At 35.4% G+C, this 16,253-nt stretch overlaps 1 protein-coding gene across 5 annotated transcripts in view; it reads right to left on the reverse strand.

Moving 5' to 3' along the window:
* The window catches only part of CEP152 (centrosomal protein 152), an 89,594-nt gene that overhangs the window by 39,192 nt on the left and 34,149 nt on the right, over positions 1-16,253 (reverse strand). For all 5 annotated transcript variants that reach the window (XM_027860930.1, XM_027860931.1, XM_027860928.1 and 2 more), the window contains 3 exons: positions 15,896-15,987; positions 14,453-14,616; positions 5,318-5,522 (listed from right to left, as the gene is read on the reverse strand). In XM_027860930.1, coding sequence (XP_027716731.1) covers positions 5,318-5,522; positions 14,453-14,616; positions 15,896-15,987 — 461 coding nt within the window. The remainder of the gene's footprint in view (positions 1-5,317; positions 5,523-14,452; positions 14,617-15,895; positions 15,988-16,253) is intronic.

The raw sequence follows: 16,253 nt of genomic DNA on the forward strand, positions 1-16,253 counted from the left end.
TTAATTTCAATTAAGAATGAATCATAATAGTTAAAAATGAATGTATATCAAATTGATATTAAATAAAAATAAGCAAATGGAAAGATGCTCATTTAGGTGATAAAAAACACACTAAAAGTACTCAAATTATTACTTAAATATCTTATTAATAACTTTTATTTATATCCTCTACTAATATCCTATGCTCCATACATCATCATGGAGATGACTCAGTGAAATGTATGCAATAGCAGGTCTACCAAGATAGAATACCTGTGAGTATGAGTCTGATGTTCATCATCTGAAAGACCAATCTAAATGAGGAGAGGTTCATTACTAAAAGATTGGTGACAAGGTGACTTTTTTTAGTTTTTTGTCCCCAACACATGATTAAAATTATCTAAAAAAGCATAGAAAGTTTAAGAACTATATCTGTGGAAGAGCTAAACAACTAAAATAAAAATCTTTGAAATAAACACATACTATATATATACGCAAATATATAAACAAACACATACATGTGTATATATATATATAATTTTTAACTACAAATCTTCACAAATATCTCTTAATAATGTTCATTACAACTCTATGAAGTAGGGTAGTACAATTATCATTATGAACATTTTACAGAAAAGGAAACTGAGGCTCATAGATGTTAAGTAATTTCTCTAAGGTCACATGGTTATTAAGTGATGAAATTAAGCCTAGAACTCAGGTTTTCTAATTTCTAGCCACTATTAGGTGGCACAGTGAACAAAATACTGGATCTGGAGTCAACACAGTTCAAACACAGCCTCAGATCTTTACTAGCTATGTAACCCTAGGCAAGTCATTTAACCTGCTTGCCTCAGTTTCTTCATCTTCAAAATGGGGATAGCAATAGCACCAACCTCCCAGGGTGGTTGGGGGGATAAAATGAGATAAAATTTTTAAAGAGCTTAGTACAGTGCTTGGCATGTAGTAGGCACTACATAAAGGTAGCTAATATTATCTTCCATTAGATCAGAGGTTAAGGTCTGTAAACCTGGTTTTAAAAAATATCTTTATTACTGTATTTCAATATAATTAATTTCCTTTGTAATCTTATGTATTTTGTTTTCTGCATTTAAAAACATTCTAAGAAGGGGTCCATAGGTTTCGCCAAACTACCACTGGGATCCATCACACAAAGAAAGTTCAGAATTTCTGCACTAAGCTGAGCTCCTGCTCCTACTCATTACTTTCAGAAATAAAAAAAAAAACAACACATGACTATGATAGAATAAAGTTTATTTTCTTCTCTTCAGTGTATTATCCCTTATTATTTTGTATCTCATTTTTTCTGAAGACATTCAGAGGGAGTGTGTGCTAGTAATGAAGAGCTCCCCCTTGTGGTAGCTCCTTAGAATCCTAGCCAGAGGCCAAGAATACTCTAATATTTCGGAAGGGTATGGGGAAGCAGTTCAAATCTAAACCTATCCTGAGTGGTAGAAATATCATAATGGTACAGAAAGAAACTTTGATAAATGTTATTCTATTGATTATACCCTGACCAGACATCTATCTCACTGTTGGGCATAGGTGAATGAGTGCCAATGTGGTGAATGGTATATGAAAGAAAGTAAGATACAGTTGAAAGAATAGCAGGTTTGGGAGTTGGAAGACTTATGTCAGAATTTAAGCCCCATCACTTACTAGTTATATGACAATGAGCAAGTAACTTATCCTCCCCTACAGGATAAGTCTGCTTCTTTACCTAAATGGGATAATACTACAGGGTTGTCCCCCAAAAGTCTTATTGAATTTTTAAGCTCAACAATGGGATGTAATACTGCAGATCTGGCAACAATGAGTTTTGACTCTTTCAAAATATGCCTTTCACCACAGAGGAGAAACTCAACTACATAAAGAATACGGGCAAGTCATTTAACCTATCTGGAGCCTCTCAGTTTCCTCATCTGAAAAGGGAACTAGACAAAATGATCATTAAGATGTCTTCACAGTTTTAAATCCTATTATGACAGTGCTGAGAACTTCTTTCTCAACAAATAAAACCAGAGAAATACAAGATTTCAAGGATGCCATTAATATCATATTCAAGAAAAATTTCAATTCAACATATATTAATCACCTACCACGTACAAGGTACTATGTATGCTAAATGCTAAGAATATATATAAAGACAAAAATAAAACAGTGCCTACTCTTAAGAAGTATTCTACTTTGGCTGTGAGGGTGGGGGATAGAACATGTATATAGATAGGAAAATATTAAATACATATAAAATAATAAAAATTTCAAGAGGGAGAGAACAAAAAGTGGAGTGAATCAGGAAAAACCTCAGGTATTAGACTCACAGTGCAGCTCAGGATAAGTGATTCCAAGAGGTGATAGTAATGAAGGAATGCATTATAGACATATAAAAAGGCACAAAGGTAGGAAATATAATACCAGGTACAAAAAACAGCAAATACACAAATTTGCTAAAAAGGAGAGTGTATGAAAGAAAGTAAAATAAAACTTGAAAGGTAAGAGCCAGATAACTGAAGACTTTAAATGCCAGGCTGAGAAATCACCAAGACGCTTCCATAATATAATCATTCATTTCACAAAACGTTATTCAGTGCTATATTCAGAACTGCACTTTGATTACTGATGAACAAATATCTCTTTAGAACAAAATCTTAAGTTTTCTCTAAAACAGGGAGCATGGTCTGTTATATCAGAATTAATGGTGTTCTATTTCATCTACTCTTTCTAAGCAAAGATAAATATAGGAATTTCCTGCAAAGTGCTCCTTTGTGACCAACAATGTATCATAAATGATACAATCATAAATTTCCATAATAATTTAAAATAGCAAAACTATGCTCTAATATCAGGTGTCATTGGTTCCATGGAGTCTTCCTGATTCTCTTGTTTGAAAGTGATCTTTTTTTTTTGCCCTCTCACATTCTACCTTGTTTTATTTGTACATCTCTCTCTCTCCATAATTAAATAATAATCTCCTTGAAGGCAAGACTACCCATTTTTCACCTTTGTACTTTCAGCACCTAACATAATGGAATATGTAAGGAATAAGGATATATAAGGAATGCGTGGTGACTTAAAGAAACACTAAGTCTTAGAATGGAAAGGCTTTGAGGATTGATTCGGACAGTCATTTCTATTTTTAAAAAAAATTTGGACTTTCCAGAAAAATTTTAACTGGTATTTTTTCACTGTTACAAAATAGAAACATTCATAATTATTCTGGATAACCTTAGAATTGTGCTCAAAGTTGGGATCATTATTTTAAAAAAAAAAAAGCTACTGTGGCATCTTAATATTTTAAAGCTTCTTTACGGATTTTAGTTGTGAGGTCTGAAGAAGAGGCATCTCTTGAATGTGGTTCCTATATTCATCTTTCAGGATAAGTCAAAAAAGGGAAGTCGGGGGAAGATATAAAAAAGTTGAAAAGTGGAGGAAGTTTTTAGCCCATAAACACCTCCTGGCTATAACATAAATGTTGTTATTTTTCAGTCATTTCAGTCATGTCTGACTCTTCAAGATCCCATTTGGGGTTTTCTTGGTAAAGATTCTGGAGTGGTTTGTTATTTACCTCTCCAGTTCATTTTTTACAGATGAGGAAACCGAGGCAAATAAGGTTAAGTGACTTGCCCTGGGTCACACAGCCACTAAGTGTCTGAGGCCAAATTTAAGTTCAGGTCTTCTGATTTCAGGCCCAAGGCTCTATCTACTGTACCACCTAGCTGCCCCTACTGCATAAGTAGATTGTTTTAAATCCTCCTAAACCCCTATATAAAAGTTCATAGTCATTTAAACAGACAAACAAAAACTATGCCAGGAGAGGATTCATCTGATTTATTCCTGATTCAGTCAGTCAATACCATTTATTAAGTGTCTACTATGTGCCTAGTATTATGCTAAGCACTGCAGATACAAAAAAGAGGACCCTTCCTATCTCCCCTTTGGCCATTCATTTAGTTTTTTTCAATGTCTTTCTTTAAGGTTGAGTTATGTAAAGTCTCTATTCTTTGTTTTGTTAGTTTGGGTATTTTTGACTTCCTTTGGATTCTCAGTTTTGCTGGAACATAATTCTGATCATCCTTCTTAATTTAGTGTTGTGAGTTTATCTCACTCATTTTAAATTCTGGTCATTTGATTTTCTTCTCTTGATCAGTTTTGGCTAACATTTTTGTTGGTTCTTGTTGATTAAAAAAAAAAAAAGAAACAGTTCTTAATAATGAAAAAACCAGTAAAGATTCCTGAGGAGAGATAAATAAAAAATGCTTCCTTACTCTGCTATGGCAGAGATAAAGGAAAACTAGGATGGAAAATTGAATACATTGTTAGAGATGGACTCAATATTAGATTTTTTTGCTTATTGCTTTTTTTATTTGCGCCTTCCTGCTGCCCGCTGCTTTCCGCTGTGTGTGCGCGTGCGCACGCATGCACACACACACTCAGGAGGGTGCTCAGGAGTGGGGGGGGGTGGAGTTGGGGAGAGGGACAGGTCTTATACCAGCCCACTCCCCCGAGGCACCCCTCCTGGCAGGCTGAGTATTGCAAGGGAGGAAGTGACTGATGTAAAATGAAATCAGGCCTCAATATTAAGAAGACAAAAAACAAAAACAAAACGGAGATGATAATCCTTGTGTTACCTACCCTCCTCATAGGGCTATGGATCAAGTAAAAGTGTATGTAACAGTGCTGTTTAAACTTAAAACTATATGTAAAAGTAATAGTTATTACCCGTAATAAGTTACTTGATATAAAATCAAATGAACTATAAAGAGTTCAATTACATCTCAGCTTAGTCTCCTCTTTCCCTCCAAGGCAAAAACACTATATAAATCTGGTAACTTTCTTCACTGAGAGGAACATGAATGTGGGGGGGACAGGGGCAGGGCAAGGCAGGGCATGGTGGTGGCGTTTAGAGACAATTCACTTTTGAATTTTTCCTTGTGAAGAATGTATCAGAAGATCGTCAAGGTAGCTGGTTCTATGAAACATCTTCTAGGACATAAAAATAGCTGTTATACAAAATGGTTCCAGGTAAAACTACTTATTTGTAATTTGTGATGGTATTTTACTTATATGGAATTGTGAGGCTGGCCAAAGATAAACAGAAGACATTCCTTTGTATCATAATATTATCATCCCTTTACATTGTCAATAGAATTAATGATACCAACTTAAGGGAAAAATGCTTTGTGACATATATCAATCTGTGCTTATTTTTCTAAATGTTACACAAAAGGGCTAAGTTATTTAGAATGTGGATTTTATATGCAAAATGAGCAAAAGCTTATTTTTAAAATTAAGCATAAAATAAATACTTTTTACTACAAACCTCAAGTTCACTTTTTTCTTGAGATTTTTTCAGTTGACTGAGATCTTCTACTTTTCTATGACAATCTTTGAGATCATTTTGTAACTGAGAAACCAAGCGGCGCTTTACTGTGTTGCTGGTCAGCAAACGTTGCAATTCAGATTTCAACCTCAAGATGATTTCATCTTTGGAAGGCTCTTCTTTTGGGTCTGGTTTCTGCATAGTACTATTGGAAAAATCATTTTTAACCCATTAGGTAGAGTAAGTGATGGCTGTTCTTTAAGTCCATCTAAAAAAGGAAGAGCTACCAACTCCTGCCTTAACCATGTGTTATGATTTATTATATCCCTAGATTAACATTTTAACAACAGCTTAATTTTATTGTACATGGACACATGCATGATGAATGTTCTCAGAAATCAGCCCACTCCAAGATAGGTTCCTTCCAAGTCAAAAAATAGCTTCTCCTCTAGCTCTGCCAAACACTTACAAATGAACTAATAACCCCATTGTCTTCACTGTCAGTAGGTAATTCATATTAAACATTAAATATCTTGCTTTTTTTGAGTGAATTTTAAGAAATTACACAAATCTTCTAATTCTTAAAGATGTACACATAAAGGGAAGAAAAGCAAACACTATTCATCTTATTCAACTACTTTAATAACTTATACAATTCAATGGAATTCAAGTCCAACGGAACCCCAAGGGGGGAGGGGGAAGGGGGAAGGGGAGTGTGATGGTCTGAGAAATTGAGAAACAGTAATATAAATGAAAAACTATATAGGAACATATGAAAACCTCAGTATCAATACACTTGCAAGTGGTCTTATGACAACTTAAGTATAATGGTGTCTCTGACTTGATTGCTTAGCAGAAGAGACAGTGATCTTTCCTACACAGTTTGGCTGAGAACCCTAGTTCTCTGACTGTGTATTCAGGAATGAAGGCAACTTGCTTTAATCATTTTTGTTGCTAACACAGGTTATTGGTTTTGCCCTGAGTCTGGGTTTCCCTTATCTTTTACTTCTATAGCTTGGAACATTGGTTTTCCTCAGTTTTGGCTAATATTTAACATTTCAGTATCCTAGAAGTTGGTTTGCATCATAGCTCACAATGCATCCCCTTACTGGCCCTGCTTGCTCCCTGTTACAGGTCTTCTTTTAGGACTGTAAGATTCCAGGAACATGAGAACTTCAAGTACTTCTCCTTAGGAGGTCTTATGACAGATGTCTACAAAAAAGAATATCTATACATGGCTTTCCAGGTTGGGAAAGGGAGGAAGGAGCAAAAGGAAAGCAATAAAATAAAAGAAGGAGAAAAGGGATGGAAGGCTAATTTGGAGGAAGAATATATACCAAATTGGTTATTATTACCCAACTAATTCTGAAATTGTAGTGCAATTATTTCCAAAATTTCATCAAAACAAATATTGCTACTTCAGGATAGTTGGTTTAACCATAATATCATGGAGGCAAGCTTTTGGAGAAAAACTTAAGAGATGAAGTAAAATCTCACTGATTTCAACCAACTGACCTTACATTAAAAGTCATTTTAGCCACACTGTACTCTTTCCTATGTGTAAAATAAATAAATTTAATTAGTTGGTCTCTAAGTCACCTTCTAGTTTTAATATGCCATAAGTACATAGAATAGCTAAAAATAGGCTAGTTTTTACCTATTCCTACTAAATGAGTTTCTATTGAACAAAATACATAACACTTGTAAATATATCTTACTTCCATGATTGATTTGTAAACTTTGAAGCAGAGAATTTTGCAATTATTGTTTAGCAAATCCTTTCTTCATATATAACACAAAGGTAAACCAGTCACTCCACTACCTGAATAATCACAAATTTTAAAATTAGTGGAGCCTGAAATAAAAGACTTTAACTCTACTCAAGTTCCAGATAATTCCAAATGGCTAAATATATTAAAAATGCAATGTTAAAAAAAAGTCACATTAATTTACAAAAGTTTGTTTTAAAAAGTAATTCTTTATTGATAATAAGTATTCTATTCTATATGTTCTTATCACCTGTCTAAATGACAGACATACTTATAAAGGAATTACTGTGAAATGCTCTAAGTTAGAGCAATACTCTGTACTCTGCCCTGGTCAGATCACCTATGAAATACTACTGTGTGCAGTTCAAGGTGCTACATTTTAGAAAACCATTAATAAGCTAGAGCCTATCCAGAAGAGGAACATTTAAGATGAAGAAATTAAAAATCATGCTATTTGAAGACTGGTTTGAAGAAACTACATATGTTTAATCTACATAAGAGAAGACTCAGAGGCGGAAGATGAGAGTTGTCTTCAAGTGTTCAGAAATGGGTGAAAATTTCCAAGAGGTAAATTTAGGCTGGATATATAATGCAAAATTTCTTGATTCAATCCAATGTACATTTATTAAGCACCTACTGTGTACACGGTGCTGCACTAGTATTAATTCTTAATAATTAAATCTAACTGAAAGAATAGGCTGCCAAAAGAGTGAAAAGATTACTGTTACCAGAGAATGTCTTCAAGTGAAGGTTTTAGTAACCATTTGTGGGGAGTGTTTAAGAGGTGAGACTGATTGGCTTCTAAGGTCCCCCTACCCAGAAATTTTGGAAAAATCATTGTTTTTAACTTGAATTACCATTCTGTTCAATTAACAAATTCTGTACATGTACATAATTTTTAAAAAACTAATATTGACCACTGAAATAGCACATCCTGCAGGCTCTTAAAGTAAGCCAAGTTAAGATCAGAGAGAATGCTTGCTAAAGTAATTTTCTCCTCTTTCCTAAAAAGGGGAAAGCCAGACATGGTGACCAAGCCCTTCATAAAGCTTAAACTGAACCACCATGTGAAAGAAGGTCCCCTGAATCCAAATAAACTCCAGTCATTTATGAAGCATGCTGAGAGGACCAAAGGGAAAAGGCATTTCACTTGTTAAATGTTTATTATTTGAGCTTAGCAGCCAACTATAATAAAAGAGGGAGGAAGCTGTCTGCAAACTGCATGCAGATTTAGTTACTCAAATTCCATTAATGTAAAAAAGGAGATTGTAGCTAAACTCTTAAAATTTGCCAGGTGGTAGCTTAAGGGAGGTGATGGTAGTGAAGACTTTCTGCCACTTATATTAAGATTACTGATATAAAAGCAGTTCAAGTCAACAAAGAATAAAAATTCTCAAAACTGTAGGAAGACTACTGATACTACATATCACAATTATTACCAATTTTAGGAACATCATTCTCCCCTCCCTCCAGTTGTCCGGACGACAAATACTTTTTTTTCATTTATAAAGTTTTAAAAATATTTCACTTAACAAGCATTTATTTATAACAACATTATAAAGATAAACAACTCTGAAAGACTAAAGAAATTCAGAGATCAATGTAATGACCAACCATGAATCCAGAGGATTGATGATGAAGAATGCTATCCATTTCTTGATAAAAAACGTAATAGACCTTGCAAGATACAGAAAAAAACCATATTTTTGGACCAGACCAAATAAGGAATTTGTTTTGCTTGACAAACACTTTCAGCTGGTATCCATGAGTAAGGTTATAAGACCACTTGCTGAAATCCTGCTGTGCAGAGGGGTCTTGGAAGATGAAACATTTTTTCTTATTCATACAATTCATTTAATTCCTTATCATTTTTAAACTAGTATTTGGATTCAATGACTACCCATACTCAGTATAAGATAAATATCTGGTATAGTCTTAAACTTTTCCGTCTGAGATATCACCAAGATGAATGTTGATGTCTAAAGTTTGACTATTCACTGAAATGAGCTAAAGAATAACTAGGGGACTTGTTCACAAGTATAAAATTTATTAAAGGAAAAATCAAAAGGAGTGGAAGGGGAAAACACTTTAAAAGATTTCACAATTAATTTGCAAAACAAATAAATTAATTGTTTATAAAATTCTAATGGTGTCTTTCACAACCTAGCCCCTTCCTATCTTTCTAGTCTTACACTTTCATTCCCACTCCACATAACTGACCAGCAACACTGGCCTTCTGGCTGTTCCTCACATAACACTCTATCTCTTACCTCTGTACCTTTGTACTGGCTGTTCCCCCATTCCTCTAACACCTTCACAAATATTCTCCTCTGCTCCAGGGCAGAGAAAAATGTGGTCCTACTTTCTCTTTCATTGTTGAACATCCAGAGACACCTATTTGGCTTTCAAGTCCTAGGACTCCAATGAAATTTCTCTCAAAGGTCACTAATGATCCCAACTGCTAAATCTAATTACTGACTTTCTTAAGTCTTCTTTCATCTTTTTGCAGCTTCTCAGGTTGTTGATCACCTCCTAGTTGCAGTGGAAAATGTGCTGATTTGGAGTCAAAGAAATTGGTTTTGGGTCTTGGCTCTGCCAGGTGTGTCACCTTGGAAAATCACTTTATATCTCCGGGCCTCAGATTTCTGTAACATGAGGGAGTTGGGCTAGATGACATCAAAGGTTCCTTTCCTCCTCTAAGTCTATGCTCCTATGATTCTTCGTGGGCCTCTGATAGTGCTCTCTTTTGGATTTCCTCCTGCTTGACTACTCAGTTTCTTTTGCTCAAACCATTCATCCTCTACTCACTAAGAATGAGGTGTCCTTCAAGGTATTGACCCTGAACTCTATTCTTTCCTCTACATCCTGTCCTTTAGTAATCTTCTTCAATCCTTCTCTCCTCCAAATTTCCCTATTTCTGTTGAGGATACTACTGTCTTTCCAGTCACCCAGGTTTGCAATCTTAGAGACATCCTTAACTCTTTTCTCTCCCCTCATGCACAATTATCAATTACTAATAAACCTTGTTGATTCTAATTCATTAACATTTTTGGTAACTATCCTTTCTCTACTTTCACCAACAAAATCCTAGATCAAGTCTTCATTACCTCTTCTGTAGACTACCTGGTCTACCTCTCAACTGCCTTCCCAACATGTAGTCCTTCCTCTGTCCAAATTCACCCCCCTAAACCCCCATCTGCCAAAATGATCTTCCTAAGAAACAGATCTAACCAAGATATTGCTTTGCTCAAAAATCTTCAGAGGTTCCTTTCTCTTATAAGATAAAATGCAAACTTCTCAGCTTGACTTTTAAGGCTAAAACTCCACAGTCTGGTTCCAACTTACCTTTCTAGCCTAATTTCAGGTCACTCCTCCTCACATACTCTAATCAAACTTGACTACTCTCAGTTTCTCAGACTTGCCCAAAGTCATACAAATTAGTGGCAGAAAAAGAATTTTAACCTAGATCCTCTGACTACAAATTCAGTACTTTATCATTTTAAATTGAATATATACTAAGGTATAGGGACTGGACCCAAATGAGATTTCATTGATATAAGGAAATTCTGGTTGGAAAAAATTACATCTACCCATGCAAGTCTACACCTTCTCTACAACTTAGATTCTTAAGAGAATTGCCTAGAAGACTGAGAAGTTAAGTGATTTGCCCAGGGTCACACAGGAACATTTACTTGGGTTTTATAAATAGTAATGCATTTACTTATCTGACACGTCTAGGGAAAGCAGTATACCACACAGGGGAATTTTTATTATAGGGGTGAATGAAGTGCTTTAAGCACAACGATATAAACAAAAAATTTTATTCATTTTAGATGAAATCCAATGTGTGACATTCCATCAGTTTTTTAAATAGAGTATACTGATCTACTGAAACTTAATTTGATAACTCAGGTCATTATGAGTAGTAGCAATTACTATACTGTACTATATACTTTATTGATGTCCTTAGGGACTGTAAATAGGGACTACCTGTTCCAGACTGTCATTTGTATTTTCTAGCTTTCAGAGTTCTTAAAACAAATCTAGAGAGGATTCTGAGAAGATGGCGTAATAGGTCAGAAAATTCCAAGCTCTCAAGATTTTCCCCCACAAAAAGAGATAAAATAGCACCTCAGGGTGAACAAAATGGGGGGGGGGTAAATAAGAATAGAGGCACAACAGGGGTCTTCCTGGGACAATCTGAGAAGATCAGAAGAAAAATCCCAGGGCAGATTTGGTCCCCATGAAGAGTAAGGTTAGGTACGAATTAACACAAGCAGCAAGCCCTGGTGTTAGGTGGTTTGAGAGGATGCCTTGGCCAGAGCCACACACCCCCACTTCCCACTCCCCTCTTTGGGGAGGGGAGTTGGGCCTCTGAGCCTCTGAGCCAGGGAAGGTCGGCTGACAAGGAACACCAGACCCAGCTGTGGCTGCAGAGAGCAGCAAGGGCAAAATGGAATAGAGAGGACCAGGGTTCATTTTCAGAGGAGGATATTGAAGCAAAGAAACCCTCTTGCAGCCCAAAGAGTAATGTCAAATGGTCACCTGCCCAAAAAGAATTTATAGAAGAACTTAAAAAAAGACTTTAAAAATCAAATGAGATTGAGGAAAAATAAAAAAAAACAAAAAACAAACAATCCAAGAAAAACAAGATTATGAAAAGAAAGTCAACCAATTAGAAAAGGAAATCTGGAATCTTAAGGAAGAAAATGACACCTTGAAAATCAGCAATAACTAAAAGATAAAGAATGAAAAAATAGAAGACAAAGTGAAACATCTTATATGAAAAACAACTGTTCTGGAGAACAGATCAAGAAAACATAAGAATAATCGGACTACCTGAAAGCTATGATCAAAACAAGAATCTTGATACAATAATACAAGAAATAATTAAAGAAAATTGTCCTATAGCATTAGAAGGAGGGAAATGTTAAGAGCAACAAAAAAAAACAATTTAAATATGACAGTGCCACAAATTAGAATCACACAAGACCTAGAAGCAGAGATATTAAAGGACCACAGGTCTTGGAACACTATATATCATAGAGCAAAAGAACTGGGGTTCCAGCCAAAAACATCATACCCAGTAAAGTTAAACATAATCTTGAATGAAAAAAAATGGATAGAGGCAGTTAGGTGGCACAGTGGATAGAGCACGGGCCCTGGAGTCAGGAGGACCTGAGTTCAAATCTAGTCTCAGACACATGATACTTACTAGCTATGTGACCCTAAGCAAGTCATTTAACCCCAATTGCCTCACAAAAAATAAAAAAAGAAAGAAAGAAAGACAAAGGAAATTGACATTTTATCAACTGCCAGATTTTCAGGACTTTGTTTAAAAAACAAACAAACTGGACTTAACAGAAGATTTGACAGACCGTTTACCTTTTACCTTTTATATGTGTAAAACGTAAAACGTATGTCTAAGATCGTTATTAGTAATTTGGTAGTCCATAAGAAAGACTGGGGTAGACCTGAGTATGATATGACTTTAAAAAGTAAAACCATTTAGGAACAGATAAAAAGAGTAATTATTTTATACAAATGAGATGCAAAAAGAAGAATGGACACAGAGGAATTAGATGGAGGAGTGGTGCTGATAGTTCTGGTAACCTGCTTTCATCAGGAATGGGTTTAAAAGGGAACAATATATGTCTAGAAGAGTATAAAAGTCTTCTAAATTCAGAAGAAATAAAATGGTAAGGGGATAGGGAGAGGGGAGAGGATAAGGGAGGGCTCTACAGAGGGGAGGGTGAGGGAATAGATTATAGAGGGTTACAGATTTATATTTATGGGAACAGGAGGATAGGGGAGGATCTTTGGGGGTGGGGGGGAGTAGGCTAAGTAATAGGAGGGCAAGGTAACAGTAGAAATAAAGTAGAGGAGTCAGGAGGGATAGGAAATAAGAGACACACACAAACATAAAAACAAAGATCAGGAGTAGAATTTGTTATGAAAATTATATGTACGTATGTATGTATATATGTATAAGCAAACATATTCACACTTAATGGCAGCCTTCTGGGGGGAGGGGGAAGAAGGGGGGGAAAAGAACAAAGTAAGAAGTACACAGCAGAGAACAAAAGAAAACTTGCAAGGAAGCAAAGAAAAGATGGATAGCTCTCAACACAATGTGTAGTATTTATCATACAGGCTTTCTTGAAATAAAAATTTATCACTACATATTTTGAATCCTCTCTTATGTTCTGCTATGCACATGACATGCCTTTTTTTTCTTTTCTTACTTTGTATTAAGTTTCAATGTTTAGGTTTATATTTTTTTCTTTTCTCTCTTCTGTATTTGGGTTCTGGTATTTGAGTCTAAAAAAACCATAAGTCTATAAAAGAATTATTTTTGAAAATTCACTATAGAAGGTGAAGTCTTTCCATACTTGGCATAATCTGTGTAGGTGTACAATGCCAAACATGGACAGCAAAAAACCTGAACAATGATGGAGAATACAATTTTAAACCAATTTTACAATTTTAAAAAAACCACAGAATGTGGAGAATATAATTCTAAAACTACAGAATGTATGCTAACAACTTAAAATTTTGCATTCTCCATTGTTCAAAAAACGGCTATTGAGTATCTGATATATACTTAGGCCTATGTATTATGGAAAAAAAATAAAGCATAAAGACCTTAAAATGCTTCTAATTTCATGCCCCTCTCCCCAATAACATAAGTGCTCAAATAAGTGATATGATCTTTTTTTTTTTGGCAAGGCAATTGGGGTTAAGTGATTTGCCCAGGGTCATACAGCTAGTGAGTATCATGTGTCTGAGGTCACATTTGAACTCAAGTCCCCCTGACTCCAGGGTCAGTGCTCTATACACTGCGCCACCTCGCTGCCCCAATATAATCTTATTACTAACAGATACCAAACATCTGGTCATAGAAGCTTCCTAAGAAAAAGTGTTTTTTGTTTTTTTTCCCCTGACATTGAATAGTACTTTCAACTCACATTCTGAAAAGAAGTTGTAATGATAATACTACCTTATATTTGTTGTTTAAAATAATATAGAAAAGCAGTTTTTGCATTTACTTCTGATATGTTGAAAACATTAATTGTCTAACCTTTAAACTTTTATCAAATAACAGCAATTTGCCAAAAGAACAGGATGTATCTGGTGTTAAAAATATAAACAGGATAATACAAATAGTTTGTTAACAAATTTTAGACCTTTATATAATTTTCAGTGAAAAAAATAATAGAACATGGTTCTGTGTAGAACCCACATACCTAAATACCTAATTCATCAATTAATTACCACATGTAAAAAAAGTTTCACCTTTTAGTTTTTGAAAAAACTAAAATCTAAAAGTTTTTTTTTTAAGACCAGAAAAGTATTCTCTCAATACCTGTGAATTTTTGATTTTTTCCAGTTGACTTTTTTAATACCCAAATCCACATATGATTCAGCAGGGTCTACATTCAATTCTTCATCTGGGTCATTTGGAAATACTCCCAGTTTTGCAGCAGAATCATAGAGAGAAATTTCCTCTTTCAATTCTGCTAATTCTTCCTAGAATACAAAAATTAGAGAATATTATTGTTTTTGTGCATATAAGATACAAATAACTAACGCATATACATCTAATTCTTGCTAATACCCTAAATGAATCAGTGTGACTGAGTAAAAAGGGAAGTATATTATTCACATTCTTTGTGTGAAATTACTATATAGTCTCCCCTCATGGACCAAGGCCTTAAAAGCTGGTATAAAGGTTTCTCCAGTGACTCTCGTCTTTGCTGCTAGTAGTAGCCCTGTACTTCTGGTAAAACTGCCCATAGAAAAACAGGCCTGAGGAGGTGATTCGGCTACAACCAATCTGACTTCAAACTAGCAAAGACTGCTACTGTTAGCAACAATGACAACATCTACTGGCAGCTACAACCAATGTGATCACAAAGGGCAGCTTCCCTGGACAGAAAGCATTAAAGCCAGCCAACCAGATGCACTTGAACTACATGAATCATCCATCACACTATGTTTGGGGAGAATAGCAAACCAAAAACCAAAGAGGGATAATTTTTCCATATACTATCTAGGCGTAAATCTAGTCTTGTCTGAAAGGATTATATTGAGTTGATAACTCATATAACATACTTAAGGTAAAGGAATCTTCCACACAGAAAAGTTCTGAAGACAAAGAAATCTCTAAAAAGACTTCTATATAGTTCCCCACCTGATGGAGGTTTTATAGTACAACCTACAGAGGATGATGTTAACTATAATATAGTCCAGTGGATGGATCCCAATTATGTAGGCAGTTAGGTATATGGAGGTCAGAGGTCACTGAGAGGGCAAGTGATAGCACATGTGGTATGCGGAAAATTGGAGCGAATTTCTCAGCAAGGCTGAAGACATAAGGGAAAACAAGCCTACTGGGTCCAGAGTTGTCCTAGGACCCTAAGGCCAATGCTGACTATAAGATGAATGTAAATTCCTTGTGAAAGGGGACTGGCTCTCTTTTTGTTTTTGTATCTGTAGTGCCTTGCACATATTAGGAGTTTAATAAATGGCTAAACTGAACCCATTCATCCCATTACTGCTGAGAAAACCCAAATATCAAAAGCTTATAACACTTTTCCTCCACCTCCTCCCAACTCCAACACACACACACCCTGTTCAGAACAAGGGCTATATGGCCTCCTAGCCAAATTATACACCTAAATAATTCTGACATCAGAGCTCCCCACCAGTTTCCCACTTTCCTGGGGCTCTCACAAGCCCATATTCTACTAGGAGAACCCTTAACTATTGGGTTATTTACCTACTTTTCCCAAGTGACAACACTCACTTGTAAAGCCCTGTTCATATTGTCACTCAGAGTATGTGCACTCTGGGCTTGCTGAAGCTGGAGCCTTAATTGATTCATCTCTTGTACTGTTCCTATAGGAATAAAAACATTAAAGGACACTTAAAACCCCCTAAATGTAAGACACAAGTCACCTATGAACTACCTACAAATGAACTTCAATTCAGTACATGACCACCAGATTTTTATCCATGTACTATAATGAATACAACAGAATCCGAGAAGATAGCTGGATAAGAACATATAGTATTTTCAACGAAAGTGCTCTGCCAAAGGAGTTGCATTAGCTTTTCCTAAGACCTTGCCCCATGCAGGGTATCCTCAAGATTTGATTGGCTTA

Source organism: Vombatus ursinus, unplaced genomic scaffold (assembly GCF_900497805.2).
Source record: "Vombatus ursinus unplaced genomic scaffold, bare-nosed wombat genome assembly UNPS02014335.1, whole genome shotgun sequence".
Lineage (NCBI taxonomy): Eukaryota > Metazoa > Chordata > Mammalia > Diprotodontia > Vombatidae > Vombatus > Vombatus ursinus.